The 20,221-nt window shown below is 40.2% G+C and overlaps 1 protein-coding gene across 1 annotated transcript; it reads left to right on the forward strand.

Moving 5' to 3' along the window:
- The first annotated feature begins 887 nt into the window (after nt 1–887).
- On the forward strand, nt 888–20,072 carry LOC108876506 (RNA-binding motif, single-stranded-interacting protein 2). Its single transcript, XM_018666060.2, has 14 exons — nt 888–1,092; nt 7,914–8,119; nt 11,276–11,334; nt 12,185–12,276; nt 14,441–14,598; nt 14,917–14,996; nt 15,178–15,287; nt 15,427–15,473; nt 15,571–15,664; nt 15,872–15,922; nt 16,090–16,200; nt 16,648–16,728; nt 16,828–16,909; nt 17,057–20,072. The coding sequence occupies exons 1-13, from the start codon at nt 1,021–1,023 to the stop codon at nt 16,903–16,905; spliced, it is 1,239 nt and encodes a 412-aa protein (XP_018521576.1). The 5' UTR covers nt 888–1,020; the 3' UTR covers nt 16,906–16,909; nt 17,057–20,072.
- Nucleotides 20,073–20,221: the final 149 nt, after the last annotated feature.

Raw genomic sequence — 20,221 nt, forward strand, 5'->3', positions numbered from 1 at the left:
GCAAAATTTTCCTGTTGGATTCAGGTGACCAAGGGTCAGCCACCGCCTTCTTGGAGTGAGATTTAGTTTCAGGTGCTTTTGTTTTAGCTTAAACTGGAGGGATTGTAATCACATTTTGGAACTGGACTTGTGTGTATGCATGAAAGCTGACACTCCAAAAGACTTGAAACTACATGAATCTCTACAGTCAACACAGAAATGAAGTTTTAACATGTAATGAAAAGATGGCAAAAACATAAGGGACTGGCTGAAAACACCCTGAATTATCCTTTATAAAAGATTCAATAAAACACGCACAATAGTTTATTGAACTATTTTATTTTGAACATTTTATCATTTCATCACACTGAGGAAATGAACACTGTGCTGCATCTATGCTGGTCTAGATATTTTTAGCTACCCACTGATTTAGATAACATGCCTTTAACTGCTTCAGGGCGGGTTCTGGGACAAAAAGTTATTTCATAATTGCGCAAAAACCAATGTTTGTAAAGGTAAAAGTTATTCCAGGTCATGGTGAGTCATGTCTACTTCCCACTCAGGAAATAGTAGTAGCGTCACAGGCTATTCCTTCTCACTTCTGGTGAATGACCTGAAGCTCATTTAGTTTGATACTAAAACCAGCTGCTAAAAAGTCTTTTTAAAAAAACACACAATTTCCACCTCTGGCTCTGGTGCAAATACTGGAATCAGCTTTTAAACGCCTATATCAGTTATGAACACTGGTATGGAGAAAGCTATAGAAAAATATTTTTAGGTATTTACTGCCTGTGTTTACATTTAGCAGTTGGATGATATGCTTGTGGGGTCTTGTGCTTGAAACCTGTAAATAAAGTCAGATAAAACACAACACAGCCAGTGGTGTGTGTGTGTGTGTGTGTGTGTGTGTGGCACATCAGAGTGCTGGAGGAGCGACTCCAATCACTACCGCTGTTCCTGGCTGAATTTCCCTGGCTGACGTCAGCTGACTGCCTTGGCTCTCCGCTCTCTCCGCTCCTCCGGACACAGCGCCGTGTAAAAATGCTGCTCTCTGTGCCGCCAAGGACAGGAATCAACCCATACAACGGATACACCGGCAAAAACAACAAGAAGGTATTTAACAACACCCCAGCCCTTACTTCTGTCTCCCTCCTCTCGCCGAATTACGGAGTAATTTAATTTCTCGATGCGGCGTTGTTCCGAGCTCTGCCTCTCTAGTTAAAAGCTGCTCGGCTGTTTAAGCTGCAGTGTCCTTGAAAGTGGATCACAGTCGACGTTCAAACTCTCTTTACTTGCCGTTGCAACATTTGCTGTCGGCTTTTTGTTGTTGTTGTTGCTGTTACACTGTTACAAACTAACACCGGGCCCCGTTACATTGTTGCCCGTAGATTACTACCACAGTTTGCTTTCGTTTGTTCCGATACGGTCGCTGTTCTCTTCCTATACCCCGGCCAGCACACACAGTACAGCTTTCAAATTGGCCGTAGATGCTCGTAAGGCTCCAAACAAGCGAACAAAAGCTATTTATGTTCTACTTTTACACGAATGTGTGGGCGTTGAATCAACCGCGTCTTCGCTTAAGTAATGTTTTCATTGAATTAACCACAAGTTAGCGAAGTTTTTTTTTTTCCTCTTTTACGCGTTCAGATATGCCCCACCCCTTCAGTCCTGCTAATGATGACTGACTGACTGACTGAGAGGGTTTGCATGGCGCTGTGAAAAAGAGCCCATGTAATAAGTCTAATGTAGAATTGATATACTTCATGTGGCCATATGTGATATATGGGAACAGTACATATGGTCCAGCATTGATTAGTTTGTCCTCTCATATGAATAATTCATGGGGTAACCAGTTTTTCTGTGCAGGCTCTATAAAGTCTGGGACATATAGAAATGATAACATTAGAGATTAGATATCTTTGCAAGCCTGTTTGTCATGTCTAGTATTTTGAATGCTGCTGAAAAATTACATCAACTATCAAGATTTCATCCCAGCTTGTGTCTAAAAAAATGTTGCAGCTAAATTGCGACAGGAATGGCATATGAAGTATGTTTATGCCTGACTCTCAGCATTTCTTGAATAATGTTTCAACAAAGCTGAAATCAAACACCTCTGTCCTTCCCTTGCTTTATTCCCTTCCCTGCCTCACGGCTGGCAGGAATTCAGATTGCTCAGATTAATGACCTGGAATTCCTGGAATTCTGGATTCAGACAATGTGCTCATGTCAAGAGGGGCTCTGAGCAAACTCGAATCTTTTCCTTGAAAGAAGACATGCAAGCACTTATTTTTTTTGTTTTGTTTTGTTTTGTAAATTTTACACATTTTGCATTGTTCGAGCGCCAAAGTCACACAGAGGGAAGACTTAAATCCAGTGTCAAGTGGTAACCCTCTGGTCTCTGTCTTTTACTATGAGAAAAAGGGCGGAGAAAAGAAAAGGATTAAGAGACAACTCCCCCCCCCCAATCCTCTGCTTTCGATTAACTGCCCCCAGTCTTTTTTTCTCTCTCCCCTGTGTTTCACATACCTTGATTTCTTGTCTGTCACTTCACATGGAGAAGAGAGGCTGAGCATTCCTCCCAGATGATGAATCCCTTGTCCTGAGAATTTACCTTCTGCGCTCCTCAGCGTGTTTAATACCTGTTGAAAGCAGCCTTTTTTAAAAATGTCCAAGATTTTTTTTCCTGTTTTTTTAAATAATTTTTTTATTTAAACTGGATTGAGTGCAGGAGAAGGACAGTGAGAAGTCTCACCTTTTAGCTACAGGACGCCAAGGATTTCCATCACTTTTCTCATTTGGCTCGTCCCATCCTTCGCTGCTTTTTTTGTTGCCTGCAAGTGATTGTGTCAGTGTGTGTAACACTATGATCTTTTCCACGGAGCCTTGTAAGGTTTCTTTAGCCAAGCAGGTAGGACCCCACATTCAAGATTTTCTCTCTCATTCAAGATAGGTCATGTATTCATAAACATATACTTGTTGTATAGCATAAATAATAACTTTTAGTGATGAAGAGATAAAGATTTTGACAGTTTACTGAAATGCTACTGTATGGTGATAAAATACAAAATACAGATATGCAAAATATATCAATACATTATATATACAATACAGCAATACATCAATACATGTCTTTGGGAACTAACTGAAGATTTTAGTATATTTGACATTTATCCTAACGACTTTGAAGGCAACTATATGCTTCTGGTGGGATAAAGATAATTAAATAATAGAACTAAATGGGATGCACAAATTATGTTTGTAAGCAGCCTCAGCATCAGTTGCACAAAAGGTTTGTGTTGCCAGAGAGAAGTAGCGTTCAAGTGTCGGACAGTTGGGCTCATATCTTTACTGTTTCTGGATATTTAAAGGCGTACATCCTCCCTCACTTAGCACTCATTGTTCTCTCCTGGATGAAAGTCCTTGAGTCACCTGCGCTCCCTACAGGCTTCACCTCTTCTCCCTCCAACTGTAATCACCTAATCAGTCTTCAGCTGCTGCCTGGAGCACGCTCCCTCTCTCTCTGCACTGCGCTGTAGGCCACTCGCTGCGGTTATGCTTCTTGCACAACTATAATAATAACACATAGAACTGATTTATCTTTCTGCAACTATAACTGCGTCCTCTCATATTAATGGGGATATGAGAACTGTGTACATTTCTGGCTCCTCTCTGTGGAGTGGCTGAAAGCAACTGAGCATCAACTGTTCGTAGGCACATAGGATTAAGTTTTTACATGTTTTTTAATCCAATGCTCGTATATCAGTAGTAAGTTAGTATATGTTTTAAGTGCACACAGGGGTATTGCCTTTATTTCTCAGAGTTTATCTTGTTTTGTAATGAAGCCCAGTTCCCACAGAACACTCCCCCTCCAACCCCTATCTACTTCAAGGAGAAGGAGGGAAACACAAACATTTGTGTATGTCAAAGGAATGTAAAGAATGTTCATTGATGACACTGTGATGCATGTAAGGAGTAGTGTAAACAGATATGTGGGCAGCTGTGGACCGAGTAACAAGCAGGAAGGAAATCAGTAACATGTCAGGAGGTCAGGCTTTGGGCATGGGATAGGATCTTACAAGCTGTAAAATTTAATTTGTGATTGCCAATCATGCACATTTAAGAGTTGCGTTATACTTTCTGACCTTCCCAACATGTTTGCCTGTGTTTGCACCAGCACATTAGTCATTACCTTATACGGGTGGCAAAACACCTGGAGTCAGCCCTGGGCACTGGGGCAGATGGGGAGTAGGTATGGAGCTGACTCTCTGCCATCCTTTTCTCAGAAGGAGCCTAGCAGAGCGGCCTTAATGAGACACTACCTTCTGACTAGAGAGCACATGAGAGGGATTAGCACTTTCCACTAACAAGCTCAGATCCCAATTAGCCAGGCCTCACTAGCCAGGCTCGGGCCCGGACTCGGTCTCCCGTCAGATTCTATCTCCCCAGGCTTCTGCAGGTGCATCCCTCCTGATAGTCTGTGCAGGCCGCCTACAGTGACAGCAAGGGAAAGCACAGGAAGAGGCTGTGATTGTGGAAAAACAAACAGTGTACTATTGATGCTAAAGAAGAGAGGGAGATTAGAGAAGACGGCCAAGATGAATGGGCTCTGTGAGTCACTGTGATTTTCTCAGCTTGACTAAAAAGACAGGGAGTTAAGCTCTGAAGGCTGATTCCAAAACACTTTGGAAAACATATGGCAGCTGGGAAGTGGATAGTGGTAGAAGTGGATACAAAAATGCATTCAGATGAATCACTGGAGTTCCTACTCCACATGCTACTTACACATACAGTACTGTAGGCTGTAAAAGTAAAGTGTGGATGCTTTCAAATATAATGCCATGAACAGTTTTTTTATTTTATTATTTTTTTTATTAACTTACCTCATAAAAAGTGTAGTGTTATATGAATATTTGGTGTGACCACCCTTTGCCTTTAAAACAGAGTTTTTCAAGTTAGGTTGTCCCAAGCAATCCCAGTTCTTCTGTGGATTTAGGCTTTCCCATTGTTTTCTGTTTCTTCATGTAATCCCAGACTATGATGTTGAGATCAAGGCTCTGTGGGGGCCAGACCATCTGATTCAGGGCGCCTTGTGGCTGAAGACAGTTCTTTATGACTCTGGTTATATGTTTGGGGTTGCTGTCATCATGATGTAGAATGAATTTGGGACAGATCAGATGCCTTTCTGATTATAGTGCATTATGGATAAGAAAGTATATAGCTTAAGTGCCCGAGAGCGTCTGCACAGCATTGTACAAGTATTCGTACTAAGAGGCCTCAGGTAAGAGAACACATATTACTGGATTCAGGGTTTTGCTGTGAGATAGAACTGGCTTTGTATTTTGGAGAATAATGTTAATATTTCAGACATGCTTGGCCTACATCTTAAGGTAATCTTGATATATTGATAGTACTTTTAAAAAGTGTGAATGCTCCCAGTTTGACTCAAGAGGTAGCTTTTTTCTCAGCTATGTTATAGACAGATAGACATGTTTCAGTAGTACACTTAATGTTGAACGCTGTTTTTAACAGTAACTTTAATGTTAGATTGGGGAGAACATTAATACACTGTGTTTAAAAAACAACAGCTATGTTAGTTGTTGAACTTTGTTGTGCTGTGCTGACTGACATCATTTGCTCCCAATGAAAATGTGCATAGTTGGATCTCTTTTAGTTGATTGGTTGTGGTTTGTGGGAGTGCATGTGATTGGTAGATTTTTTCCTTTTTTCCCGCCCTGATTTTTTTCAGATCAGCCTTGTAGTTCCTTACTAAGTTTTGCAATACTGCAAAAAAATTTACTATAAAATAAATTCCCAAATATATTTTTATAGATTTTAAAATCCTGTTTATCACATTCTGAACTACAATTTGAACCTTTAGACTTTAGACATAGATTTGTGTTTCCAGAATCTGAATTAAACTTGTAGTAGATGGTTTGAACATAGCTGCAGCAGAGAGAAATAGAGAGGTCATAATTAGCTTGATTCCAGCAGTCTTTTGACGGCTCCTTCTCTGCTAACAAGCTGGTGGTCCAGCGCTGACCTTGTGGTGTCCAACAAGCCACCCCATTGTTCCCTGGGGCCGGGCCTGCTGACCATAACAAATCAAACAGTTCCTCCTGCTCCAGCACTGAAAGAGGCCACACCAAGACCAAACTTATCTGGCATTTTACTTCCTTACAAATTCATTTTAGAATTCAGTTTCAAACCATGGTCTGTAATATTAACAGATGTCTCAAAAATACAAACATTGAAAACATATAATTAAAGTTATGTGTTCCAGTTCCAGTTATGTGCACAAATCTTCATAGAAATTACTATATTAGTGCTAAAAACTTGTGGTATCTAATCATGCAGATAGTTTGAGTTTTGAGATTTCTGCCAACTCCCCAAGACAATAGCAGCAAATAGATTTTGGTTTGTGCTGCTCAAAGCACTGAAAACTTAAATTCAGAATAACAAATGTAAAAGTTTCTCCCCAGAAATAATGTCCTGGTTGCTGTTGATAATCCACAGATCTCCCTCTGCGCAGTTGTGATTGGAAACTGTTCATAAAAACCCTTTCACTTTCAACCCACAGCACAAAAGCCACTCATGTAGCAGAATGGAACTCAGCCACATTAATCCCAGCCAGATTTGATATTATACCCTTTGTTTTTGGATTTGTACGACGGCTCAATTCCCATATATGCTATCTTTTTTTTCTTTTTTCTTTTTTTTACAGTTTACATCTCTGCCAAAAGTAGCATTCCTTTGAGTTTCAGTACTATTCAAAATCAGGTCATTTTAATTGGCATTCTGAAAATATAGAATAATTAAGGTCAGTTTTCAACATTTATGGTCTAAGCAACAGGTATATTGGTTATTATGATTCATAGGCAACCTGTAATAGAGCTCCATGATAATCAGTGTACATTGTGTATCAGATGTAAAGACACAGAGGTCAAACAATGATTCTAAGCCCCAACCTTCACTAATGCATGTTAAACACGTTTACTGGCAACAGTGTTAAACTAGATAAGGTAAGGTCAGTACACCAGTCAACATTTAGTCTTATAGTATTAACTACTGGATTATCTGTTTTCAAAAAACATCACCAGTCTTTTTTTGCACAAACAAGTAGTGAAACACTGACTTGCAGAGCCAATGTTCATTCATTTCCCAGTCAAGCAGGATGTATTGGAGAAAGTAAATCACTGTTGGGTTCTTGTAGAGGCTAGAGACAAAATATTTAAAGTATCTGTGCAGCCTGCCAGTTATAGATCTTGGTTTGGCTTGATTTTGTAAAATAAATTACTGCACATTCAGAGCCCATAAAAAGCACACCACTCTGACATTATTATGACCTTTTTTTTAAAAAAAAAAAAAAACTTTATTTCTTTGTTTCATATGCAAAATAAGAGCAAAAAACAGGCCACAGGAATATATATATGTTTAACAATTTTTTACAACCCTTCATTATTAGTATATGCACATTTTTGTTCATTTAGCATAGATGCTGTAGTCTTACATAGTGTTCTTTGTCATATTTATGTTTTGAGGTATAAGTTACATAATATTATTTCACCTATTTACAGTACGCGGTTCATGTGACAATATTGGGTTATATTTTTTTTATCTTTTCATGCCATCTCCATCGAGTCAGATGAAGCATTGAAATTGTTATCGATATCCTGGCTCTGACTCAGTGACCCCATTTGGATATGTTTGACACTATGTCATTAGGCTAATCAGCCACTGTTGCTCATGTTCTGGCTAATTGTGTCCTAAATTGATTTTCTCCTCATAAGCCTGTAGTTTGAGCAAGTCAGTCAGTTAACCATTAACCAGCTGTGCTTGCTTCATATCCAATTAGTTTCTACATTAGCCTATAAATCCATTTAAATGCTGCACTTTACCATCCCAAAGTCTGACTCTAGCCTTTCTTTGTTCTGCAGCAGACGTATGTGTCCCCCTCCAACCATCAGATGGCTCCTCCAAGCCCCAACAACAACAACAACAGCAACACCACCACCACCATCAGCAACGGCAGTGGCAGCGGCAACAGCAGTAGTGGGGGAGAGCAGCTGAGCAAAACGAACCTGTACATCCGTGGCCTCCACCCTGGAACCACAGACCAAGATCTGGTCAAACTCTGTCAGCCGTAAGTCACCCAAAAACCAATTGCTTCAGCGTCTGCTTAGACACCCTATAAATCTCCCTCTGGCTGCCCCACTGAGAGCATGAAGCAGGTTAGAGGAACAGAGTTGATTAAGATAGAAGAGAGTGATGAGTGGATGGATAGATGGCTGGCTGGCAGGCTGAAAGACTGAATAGATTGCTTTACTACATGGGCAAATACAGTAGATGGATGGTCCCCTACACTTGAACTGCACACGAATGCTAAAGCACACCTTAGAAGCAACAGAGAGGGTTACATGTTTTTAAGGCCCATCATTTAGTGGCCATATGGAAAAACTAACAATCACTTGGGCTGCAAAGTAAGACCTTTCAGTTTGGCACAGCTAAGCACAGACTTTCCAACAACTACATACAGAATGTTTAGTCTCCCTCTCTTATGCTGATTCTCTCTGTATGTCTGCTCTTGCTCCTTCTTTTGACTTTTTACCTACATGAATTATGGCTTGTCTGTGCTTCAGTCTTCATCCTACAGTATGATCACAATGAGACTATGCCATCCCATCATTCAAAGTCCCATTCTGCACTATAAATACTGCACTATGTTGCTCAACAGTGTGAGTGTGAGTCTTTGCAAACTCTGTTGTGGGCAGCATGTACTCTGACATCAAACAACAGCATCATCCAATCCATCTGATATGTTTGTTAGGTCTTCAGTGGGAGACATCAAAACAAATAGGGCTGAGATGAACGATCTGGGTTTACTTAATTGAATTCCGGAGCCTGGTGATGAGAACCAGAAGAGCAGAGGAGAAGAGTGAGAGAAATGGAGGGAAAGGGGGCTCTAAAGAGATTGAATAAGGGAGAGAGGGAGGGAGAGGCCTGCTATTTTACAGCTGTCTGGAAGATATGGCTCACATGAGGCTGCCCAACCCTACAGGAAACGGCGAGCCCAGGGGAAAGGGAAAGACAAACAAGGGCAATGGCATGAAGAGGGGGAGGTGGGGGGTGGATGGAGAGAATCAGAGGGGGAGTGGAGTGAATGGAGTTCAGGGTTTGTGTGTCAGGTGGTGTTCTGTGGGGGTAGTTCTCATATTTCTGCTTTTACAGAGCAGATTAAATCACTGCATGAAATTTGCCTTTTAGCAGAGCACATTAAAGCCAATGTAATTCTTAGTTAAACTAGACTGAAGAGAGGATACTGTATCCACTCCCGTAATAGTTAATAAGGAAAATACTTGTAGATAAGGATGTAAAACAGCAGGATGACAAGTCATGGAGGGAATTTTACATACTTAAATACAGTTTGAACAGTTAATGTGTGCATACTATCAGGACACAGAACTCCCAAAGCTCCCCTCCCCCACACCGAGAGTTGTACGCTCACTCTCTGATATGTACTGTGTAGGGAAGTGAGGGATGAGAGGAGGGGATGGGGGTTGGTTGGTTCTCCATCTCCAGCCCCTGCAGTTGTCTCTGTGGGTCCCGCTCTGGTTCTTGCCCTGGTCCTTCTCTGGTGGTTGACCACGGATGGATGTTGGGCTGGTCTCTGTACGCCATGCTCTCTCTCTTTCTCACACATGGCTGAGTCTAAAGCCCCTCGTTTCATTCTGCATCATGTAGTCCAAGACCTCAGAGCACAGTTCAGTAAATGGCTAAGAGCAGCAAGCAGAGCTCACAGCTTAAATACTGGTCGTAATGTGAAGTAGGAGACTGGTTAGGTTTCTGTGTGCCCAAATTGGTCATGCTGATGAAATATAGGAAGACAGTGTTGGTGTATCCCTCCAGTCCAGTTGGTTGCACCTTATGGTTTAGAATCAGCAATGCACCATGAAACAGTAATACATGATATAGCAAATCTTCAGTTAACACTGGATAGATTGAATTTGCATAGAATTTAATAGGATAAATGATCGTAACATATTACAGTGTCTGTATAAATGGGTATACACACATCCTAAAAATTAGGATGAACAAGAAATCTGATAAATGTTAAAATCCTTAAGTTGTTTCTAAAAGTCACATAAGGTGAACATCAACCAGTGATTGTCTGGTCTCCTTTCTTTGTTTAGTCTTGAGCTTAGATGGACATAATTCAAGTAAAATCTGAACATACTGTGTATTCAATGCTTATATACTATACGTATGATACAATACAATATTTATGTGTATATTCCCAACATAGTCTAGTCTACTGTTGTAATATCCAAATCAATAATTTAGAATTCTTGGATATTCACATTAAAACATAATCATCTTCACAGCTGACCTTAAGCCATTTCGGTGAAAGTGATTCTAAAGTAATTTAAAAGAAACTATTTCATTTCCAATTCAGAGTAATCCAGCAGATTAGCTGTCACATTACACTTTTGGCATGTCATTGCCTAATCCTTATTAATAAAAATGTATTTTGAGAGTGACTCTTGTAGCCCATATAAATGTGGCAGTGGTGGATTGCGTTGTGAGGGGCACTAAGACCCAGTGGAGGCTTTAACACTGCCTAGAGAGAAGCTGGTTAGTAGAATGGGAGTATGGCTGGGAGCCAGCATTGGACAGGACAGCCAAGGAGAGGCATATCAGATTACACTGCATGCACATGCCTGGAGAGATGGGAACTGATAGACACTCTGCCGCACAGAAGCATTTGCCCAAGTCAGGCACTATCCTCCTGTGCATCTGCAGTATCTATAGCTGGCCAGCTGTGTAGATAATGCATTTTCATATTGATAGTTCATTTTGAAGCAATCTGAAAATGCAGCAGAGACATTTATTTATGTTTCACATCTTGTTGGATCCCCCTTGAGGTATGATCCCTATTGATGTCTGTGTGTGAGCTGGAATGAATAAGATATAGAAAACCTATAGTTCTTTCTAGCATGCAGAACCCCATAAGACATTACTCTTACTTCTTTTAATTTATGTCCCACCTTTCCTCGAAAGATTTACCCATGCACATCATTTATTATCAGATGGTGTAATTGTATTCACTGTCATTGCACTGAGTCTGTCAGGTGAATGGTAATTCAGTCATCATGGAGCACAATCTCTCAGGGTGTGTTAAGTTGAGAGAGAAACCTCATTGCCGCAGCAATGTTGCAATGCCAATATCAAATGTAAAAGTCATTATGTTCAGTATACGGTGCAAAGACGATCCTTGAGTGTAAACCTCACTGTTTTTCAGGTATGGGAAAATCGTGTCCACCAAGGCCATTCTGGACAAGACTACTAACAAGTGCAAAGGTGAGGTGTAAATACAACAGTAGGTTGAAAGTAACTGTAACTGATAAACCAAAAAATATTTGTATATTGGATGTCTTCTTGAAGAATGTTGTACCTTTGTTTAGATAATTTATGTTGTACTTCATTCCTGTTAGATGCCATTATTCTGTTATGATTTATTGCATCTTTTCTTTAGACTCCATATCATGCGACCATGGTCTTGAGTCAATAAATCTGAATCTGAAATTGAAGATGTGAAATCCATATTCATAACTCATAACATTTTTACATTACTATAATTCATTTTAACAGCCTGTATGGCAGATTGTAAACAGGAAAAACAATTCATTTACAATGGTTTGAGATGCACTCGATATTCCATTATGTTCAGTATTCTTGGATTGGGACTCTCCAGTCCACTTAGATTAACATCCTCAGGACAGGATGTTTTCACTAACGCCATATCTTGTCAGTTTTCACTGCATATCAACAACAGAGAGGTGAAATAACGTCACAAACATGACACTAGATAGTTTGTCATCTCTGCTGTAGTTTGTATGGAAAGTTACAGATTTCAGTTTTAAGGTTACAACACATTGTGGATACACTCTTCTCAGCAGTGCTGTTTGTTTTTGGTTGCCAAATGTTTGCTGTGTGTTAAGCTTCACACTATACCTACTTACTGGGTGTGTAAACGTGTTGTATAACTCTACATCTGTCCTCCGCGGGGAAGCAAGGTTCAGATGTAGCTGGCCGTCTCTTTAGATTCACATAGGAGCACTTCACGAGTTCAAATTACACACCTGTGTCCATGTATGCATATCACATTGTCATAACTTGTATGTCTTGCTGTATGTCTCTGTACCTGCAGGTTATGGCTTTGTTGACTTTGACAGCCCAGCCTCAGCTCAGAAGGCAGTGACAGCGCTGAAGGCAGGTGGAGTGCAGGCTCAGATGGCCAAGGTAAGAACCCCCCGCTTGAGATGTCAGTATTTGGTGGATTTGTTTCTTGCAACTCAGTGTCAGCTTAATTCAGATTGTTGGTCAGAGTTAAATCTTCAGCACATGAAAAAAAAAAACAAAAACAAACTATTATTAGAATATTTTCACAGTGACTCAGCAAAAAGTCAAAGGATGAATTATTAATTAGAAATTAAATGATGAATTATTATCCTTGCAGCAAAAAGGTTGAGTGTCCTGGGTGGTGCACTGCATGTGCATATGGGTGTGTATTTATGGGTATTAATGCACTGTAGAATATGTGTGTGCACAAACAAGAGTGCTAGGATGCACACAGGTATAGCGTGTACATGTGTATGTGTGTGTCATGCTCCGTAGTGGTGACGGTGCTGGGGGAACGTGTCCCAGGGCCTGGTCTCTGAGCTCCCTGCACAAAGGACCTGTCTGTTCTCCCTGGTGGCATCTGACTCAGTGTCTGAGCAGCTCCCCAGTCAGCAGGGCCCTGTGCCCAGCCACCCGCCCTGTCAACACACACACACACACACACGCACACACACACACAGAGCACACTTGACAATCTCGCATGCACTTCACCAGCCTCGCCTCAGCCGGATTATGACACACTCGCGAGTGAGTGCACACACGCGCACACGCACGCCGCCAACACCCTGGGAAAGCTGATCTCTCGTTAAGCTGGATCACTGACATTCATACGGCTTCTTGCTCACAAAATAACTTGATTTCACTCACCCCTTCACTCCTGGTTTTACAACAAGGCTTATGCTTGCGTCAGATTTCTCTGTGACTCACACTGACTCATTCGCGGTCGAAATCCACAGCAGGTCTTTCTCTCCTCGCTCTCATGGGTTCGAGCTTCGTCGTCAGCTTGCGCTGCTCGTGAGGGAGGAAGAGGTGGGAGGGAGGTGAAGCAGAAATCACCTTCACCGCAGGTCGCAGCCATTGCACATGCATTATTCATGGCATGGAAATTAATTCACACTGCATTTACAGGTTTTTAATCACATCTGTACTCTGAGATGATGAATATGCATAATGGTTAGAGGGTGATACAGATTGGTTATCTTACAAGATACTCTTGGTCAAATTAAATTTGTTTGAGCAGGAGGCAAAGAAAAGAGAAAAAAAGCCTATAAAATAGCTGAAAAGCATACCATGAAACTGTGGCACTTTCACAAGTTCTTTGTGGTTGTTTTTTTTTTTTTTTTTAAATAATTTCAAATGCAGATTTGGGAAAAGCTGCACAATTTGTCTGATTTATGCAAGCCGACAGAGCCGGCCTCTGTGCCTGCATTCAAGGTCAGGATTACCACATGAATATAACTGCTCGAATGCGAACGACATATTATTACCATGACCTAGGAAACAGGATGATAATGTTTGCCTTGTGGGGAGATGATAGCACAATGCTTTAGATGTTCTCCAGATTATTTCCAAAGGTCTTTGTCCAAAATGTCTCTGCTGTGATTCTGCGCCCGAGCGAGAGTACATAATCATTTTAGATCATCCATGGATGGAGAGCCATTTGAAATGTAATTATGCTTTGATATCACATTACCCAGATCCTGTGCTTTCATCCTCTTAAGAGGCTAGTCTCACACAATGGGCCTGTCTTTTACCCTGTTGGTAATAACATAGGAGTGATAGAGAACAAGAGAAGAGTGTGAAGAGGGAAAAAGTGAGTTGGATGAATAAAAGTAGAGGGGACAGAGAGAGAGAGAGAGAGAGAGAGAGAGAGAGAGAGAGAGAGAGAGAGAGAGAGAGAGAGAGAGAGGGGTAAAATAAGAGAGAAGTTCAGCTGAAGTCCAGCCAGACTACTATCTTCACCATCTCTGGATATCTGTTTTCCCCTTAGAACTCATCCATGCAACTCACTCTCTCAACGAGGCCAAAATGAAATCCGCCTTAAACTTAAAGCCCTCTACGCCTTCTCTCAGACTGTTATTTTAGCTGTCTGATGTCCTCCACCTAAATATCAGACATGTTGCGTGCTTCCTGTTAAAAGATCACGTAAATTCCCTCATGCTATCGCCGGCAGCTTTTGTGTGGCTTTTAATTTCTGGAGGGCGATCCTGTCATCACGATACAGTTGTGACTGTCTGCTCCACATCCTCATTCTTAAATCCTCTCTTGGCTTCTCTGCATTCAGCAACAGGAGCAGGATCCCACCAACCTGTACATCTCCAACCTGCCGCTGTCAATGGACGAGCAGGAGCTGGAGAACATGCTGAAACCCTTCAGCCAGGCTATTTCCACACGCATCCTCCGTGACGCCAATGGGACCAGCCGAGGAGTGGGCTTTGCCAGGTGCAAGGATTGGTTATTCAGTCATATGTATCAGTACAACTGATGGAAAGATGATTTGTGATGGTGTAGCCTCATGTGCTTTGAAGAAAATATCCAGTTACACAAAGAAATATTCTAAAATGTTAGTCCATACTAAAGTTCCAGATTAACTTTAATTTTTTAAAAGTATTAATCATGGTGAGTGAGCCCCCTGGTGGCCAATCTAGGTAAAAAAAAAAAAAACGGTAAATGTTAACATACAGCATGATGTCTGTCATCTGCTAATGATAAACACAGTGTTTTTTTTAAATAGACACTTGGCATTACTTTTTCCTATAGGATGGAGTCAACAGAGAAATGTGAGGCCATCATCCAACATTTCAATGGAAAATATATCAAGACTCCACCTGGAGTTCCAGGTGAGGTTTTTATTCTGTGTTGGCTGTCTTTGAGCAGACATCTTGTTTGAATTACTTGCATCTATTAAACAATTAACCAGCCCAAGGAAATAATTTGATCCAAAGAGTTTTACAGTCGTGAAACTGAATATTGTCTTTCATATGACATTATATTTTCTTATTTTGAAAATCCCTGGCCCAGTGCCGTCAGAACCCTTGTTGTGCAAATTTGCTGATGGAGGCCAGAAGAAACGCCAGAGCCAAGGAAAATATCTGCAGAACGGCCGGCCCTGGACCAGAGACGGGGAGACTGTGAGTTCTATTATTTCTTGTCATGCCTGATGTCTGCTGTTTTAGACTGTTTTACTTATTATGCAATGTTGCTCAAGGTTTATGATATAGTACATCGATCAGCCTCACAATGACGTGCTCCTTTCTATTTTACCTCCAGGGAGGAATGACCCTTACCTATGACCCCACTACAGCCTTACAGAACGGGTCAGTAATTCTACTCTGACAAACCCGTGTATATTGCATATTCAGAGAGAGAGGGCTCTTGCTATGGTGACTAATGACTTTGCATCTCATTCTGCAGGTTCTACTCCTCCCCGTACAGCATTGCCCCCAACCGGATGATTGGACCAACCTCCCTCTCCCCGTACATGCATTCACCCGTGTCCACCTACCAGGTACTGGGGTATTTTTAAACTTTCAAAGGGTCAAAGGGTGTTAGATAGTTAAGACGTTAAACTGACAGACAAGCCCAGGCCTGCTGTCACATACCTATAAATTCTTTTATTGTCACCCATTAATTGCTTGTATATTTTCTTTATTGATTGAACCTATTCATATTGTCTAATGTTAACCTGCTGGACTTGTCTTTCTTGTTCCTTCAGGTACACAACCCATCCTGGATACATCACCAGTCGTACATCATGCCACCCACAGTGAGTGTTGGCTTTCCTTCCTGTTTTTGTTGCAACCGAAATCTTTTAACATTCTGCTGCTGTCACATCCTGTCAGACCGCCATCAATGCTTTGTCATGACTGTTTGTCTCTAACAGTCTCTTTGTCTTAATACCAGGTTCTAACAGCACTGTGTGTTTTTCCACAGGGAGCAGTCCTGACGCCAGGAATGGACCACACCATGTCCATCCAGCCGACCTCAATGATAGGGCCCCTGACACAGCAGCTCAGCCACCTCTCCATGGGAAGCAGTGGCACAGTGAGTGGAGTGTAGAACGTTTAGCATTCAGCCATCATGGATATTTAATTGCCAAAGCTGCATGAAACATTGGTGGCGCCAAATGACAGCTGGGAGCAACTGTCTACCAAACTGGCCAGTTCGTGATTGTGTTATACAAGACGATACCAAACGGATGAGAGAAGCAATGACCTTAGTTTTTCCCCTGTGTTCACTCACTGCCTTTTAGGCTCTGCCAGATACTTTGGGTGGAGATAAGTTGAATTTTATTCAGGCAAATTAGGTGAATTCCTCATGATGAATTGGGTGGGGCCTTCTTCTTGAACTCCAGCTCCCTTTTGTAATTTAGGCTGATGAAAGTCGTTGTAATACAACGTATAAATCTTGCCTCATGCAGCTTTATTTGACAGCATTATTAGTAATGTAGCTGTCACGTCTAATGAACTTATTATTTCCATTCTCCTCCAGTATATGCCTGCAAACACATCTATGCAGGGGACCTACATCCCCCAGTACACCCAAGTGCCTGCCACCAACATGTCAGTTGAGGTAATGACCTCTGTTTTCTCTCACTAGAACAGTGTAATACTAAAATGGTATGTGAGACAATCACTCGTGGATTTAATCGCTGCTGCCTCCCTCTCTCAGGAAAGTGCCGTCCAACAACCTGTTGCCATAGAGACACCCACAGAACATACAACCTACTCCTACCAGCATAACAAGTGAAGAGGTGGGTTTTGATCACTGCTAGTGTTTGTGTCTGTGTGTGCTTGTGTCTTAATTTCAAGACATTTTTTTCTCCTGATATGGTGTGACTGCAAAAGGAGACGGGGTAGCTGTTGTTTCTAATTGGTTGATCTTGTCACCTCTGCATCAGATCCTTCCTCTATAGCCGGGGTGACTCTCGATGGGCGCAGGTGCTGAAACACACCACAATGACTCTGCACGTACTCGGCACCAGATGCTCGGGAGGAACACGGACTGTTACACAGAAAGGACAAAAAAAAAAAAAAAAAAAGGAAAGGAAAAAAAACATATTTTCTACAAACTCATATTTTAAAACAAACTCTTTTACTCCAAACAAGCAAAGCTGGAGGATGGCAGGCAATGGGAAATGGAAGAACAGAGCAAGGAGTGTCTATTTTGATAACGGTCTCTCTCTCTCTCACACACACACACACACACACACACTACACACGACACGTTTTAAAAGGTTTATTTGATTATCATTTTTATTCTTTTGTAATACTACTCCGGGGGCTAGAATGAATCCCAGGAAAAGAACATTTCAACACCATGTTTTATTTTGAGTCATGCTTTGTTTTGACCTTTTCTAAGATGTGCTGGTTTTACTTCTCTTATATTCTCTAGTCTGATACTTTCAGGCTTTGAACCTGCCTTTTTGTACATAATTCTTTTGTTTTCAGTGTGTTTTTATAGCTTCATGTGTCCTGGTTTGATCGATTGGTGCAAATATTTGAATATAGAAGGCTCAAAAACAACATTCAAAAAGCTGATGACTCACATTTTAGACATGATATGGTGCTGACTTGGATTAGCTTCTCTCGAAGTGGCAACAAGTTTTCTTTTTTTTTTTCTGGGTATGAAACCTTACCTGAAGTGGTCTCACTTCTTTTTGGCACTTGACTCTCAAATAATTTATAGTTCCAACAATCTCGACAAAAGCTTCAGACAATCAGAGGACTAACAAAAGGAGACAAAATTTTGAGATGATGGTCATTAATGTCAGATTTCGCAGAGAAGACTTCTTTAAAAGAGCTAAAATAGATTGAAAGCATTCCAGAGATTATTATCAAAAATGTTCTAGATATTGATTCACTTTGAGCTGCTCCACTTGATGAAATCCAAAGTTGCTTAACAGGGATCACATCTCATACAGAGCTGCCTGTAAATAAGAGATTTAAATTTATTTGGGCTTTCTTTTGATTCTCTTCTATCAGTGTAGTAATGCTTCAGTTATTTTAATAACAACATTAAACCAAATTGTCTGAACGATTTATGTTTTTTCCTTGTGTCCCCCAAGGGGGAAGCTGAATCTCAACTAAGTCCCAAAAATGTATTTTCTGAAGCAAAACTTTGAGATATTGTTATTAAGAGTTTGAAGTTCTTATTACATAGAGATGGAAATCAAATGGTAAAGCGTGGCTCTGCCTGTTATATCTTCAGAAAACACCATCAAGATGGATTATTAAGGCCAGTAGACCGATGCTTTAATACTGGCCGTTGCTGTGTGTTTGCATCTGCTTCTGCATTTCTGTTTTTCACTCTTGCGTTTTTTTTGGTTTTTTTTTACATTTCTTATTTAAAGGTTTTCTTATGTTTCTTTTTTCAAATTCAGTTTTAATACTTTTAAGATTGATCCTATTTTTCAAAGAAACTTTGATTTTATTTTTGATAGTGTGTTGTGTGCTAAATAGTGAGAAATTAGTTTCAGTGTTGATGTCAAAGAGGCTTTAATTTTTTTCTTTTTTTTTTGAGACATTTCAGTTCTGTCTGTGTCACAAATGTTGGCACTTTATGAACATGACTCCTGTTCGTGGATGAATTATGTATGCTAGGGTTCAGATACATTGTTACAGAATTGTGCCCCAAGCAGTTGGGAACAATGTTAAGAGAAAAACATATATGTTCAAAACCTTGACTTACCTCATCCTGCCAGAGCAATGTAGATTCAGTTTGTGTACAAGGTTCACAGGCAATAACCAACTACAGTAGGTCTCATGGCTGTTCACAGCTGGTACTGTGTCCACATCCTTTAACTCTTCCGTCCAATGTTCGGAAAACTTGCCCAAGGTCTGATGATCTATGCAATTAATTTATTATCATTATAAATGCAATACTACAGATATCCAAGAGACACCTCACACTATGACAGTGGATCACCTCACAATATGACTTCACATTCTGGCTTTCATTATACATACATTTAGAGTTTGTTGTTTTCTGACTGACACTTATTCATCTTTGGTTCATTAATTGTTGCATTAAAAGGGAACTCTTTCATACCAAAATGTGGTTAATATGACTGTGGGAAATATAAAGAAAAAAAAACAATATGGCAGGTGTGCTTTAATATGTATGAAGGGGGGTGTTGCCCACTTGTCTATCCAACCTTTTTTTTTTTTAATATGGACACTATAGAGTTTTGTTAGATGTAATTCACAGTTCCATCCAACTGCATTTCTTTTGTTATGGTTACATTTTGTGTGTTCTTTCTAGTCCTGTTTGTTAACTCGTTCTCTTCTTTTTCTGAGTAATTGAAGCTGTTTACTTCTTTTAATCAATGAAACAGTTCATTCATTTCCAGGAGAAAACGAAACTTCACAGAAATGCCTTAGATTTCACTGGAAGGGATAGTGAAGTGCTACTCAGATTTGGTGGGCTTGACCTCTGACTGGAATTTTTTTTTCCATGCACTGCTAATGTAGAAAAGATTTTTGTTTTATCAGAACTACTCTGAACATAGATCTATGAAGCAAAGAAATATTTACAACTATTTTGTGTTCTTTTGTCATTCCATTATTTTTAATCCAAAACATTGAAGAAAAACTAAGTGGTGGCTTACTGAGTCTAAAGAACTATTGCTGCTAAGTTTGGATTTCTAAGTATTTAGAAAACTTTTAGCTGAAGGTCATTCAATATATCAAGTCACATTCGGGACCAGTTTGTAACTCATGTTCAACAATGTCCATGCAGTCCTTTATTTTTTTATTTTTTGTGAATTAAACAACCTCTTCTCAGTAAATGTTTGTTGTCTGTGCCATGATGCAGGTCTTTTGTCTCCCTCATAGAGAAACCCCTACAGCTATTAAAACTTTTAACTTGGTTTGATTTTGAATTTGTCATTTTTTAAATAAAACTTTTTCACTGTGGTTCATGTGGGTTTTATTGGACAGGGGACCACTAACACATTATATCTATTCATGCCTATATTATTATATCTATACCTATCTATCTATCTATCTATATATATATATATATATATATATATATATATATATATATATATATATATAAAATG

Source organism: Lates calcarifer, linkage group LG6 (assembly GCF_001640805.2).
Source record: "Lates calcarifer isolate ASB-BC8 linkage group LG6, TLL_Latcal_v3, whole genome shotgun sequence".
Classification (NCBI taxonomy): domain Eukaryota; kingdom Metazoa; phylum Chordata; class Actinopteri; family Centropomidae; genus Lates; species Lates calcarifer.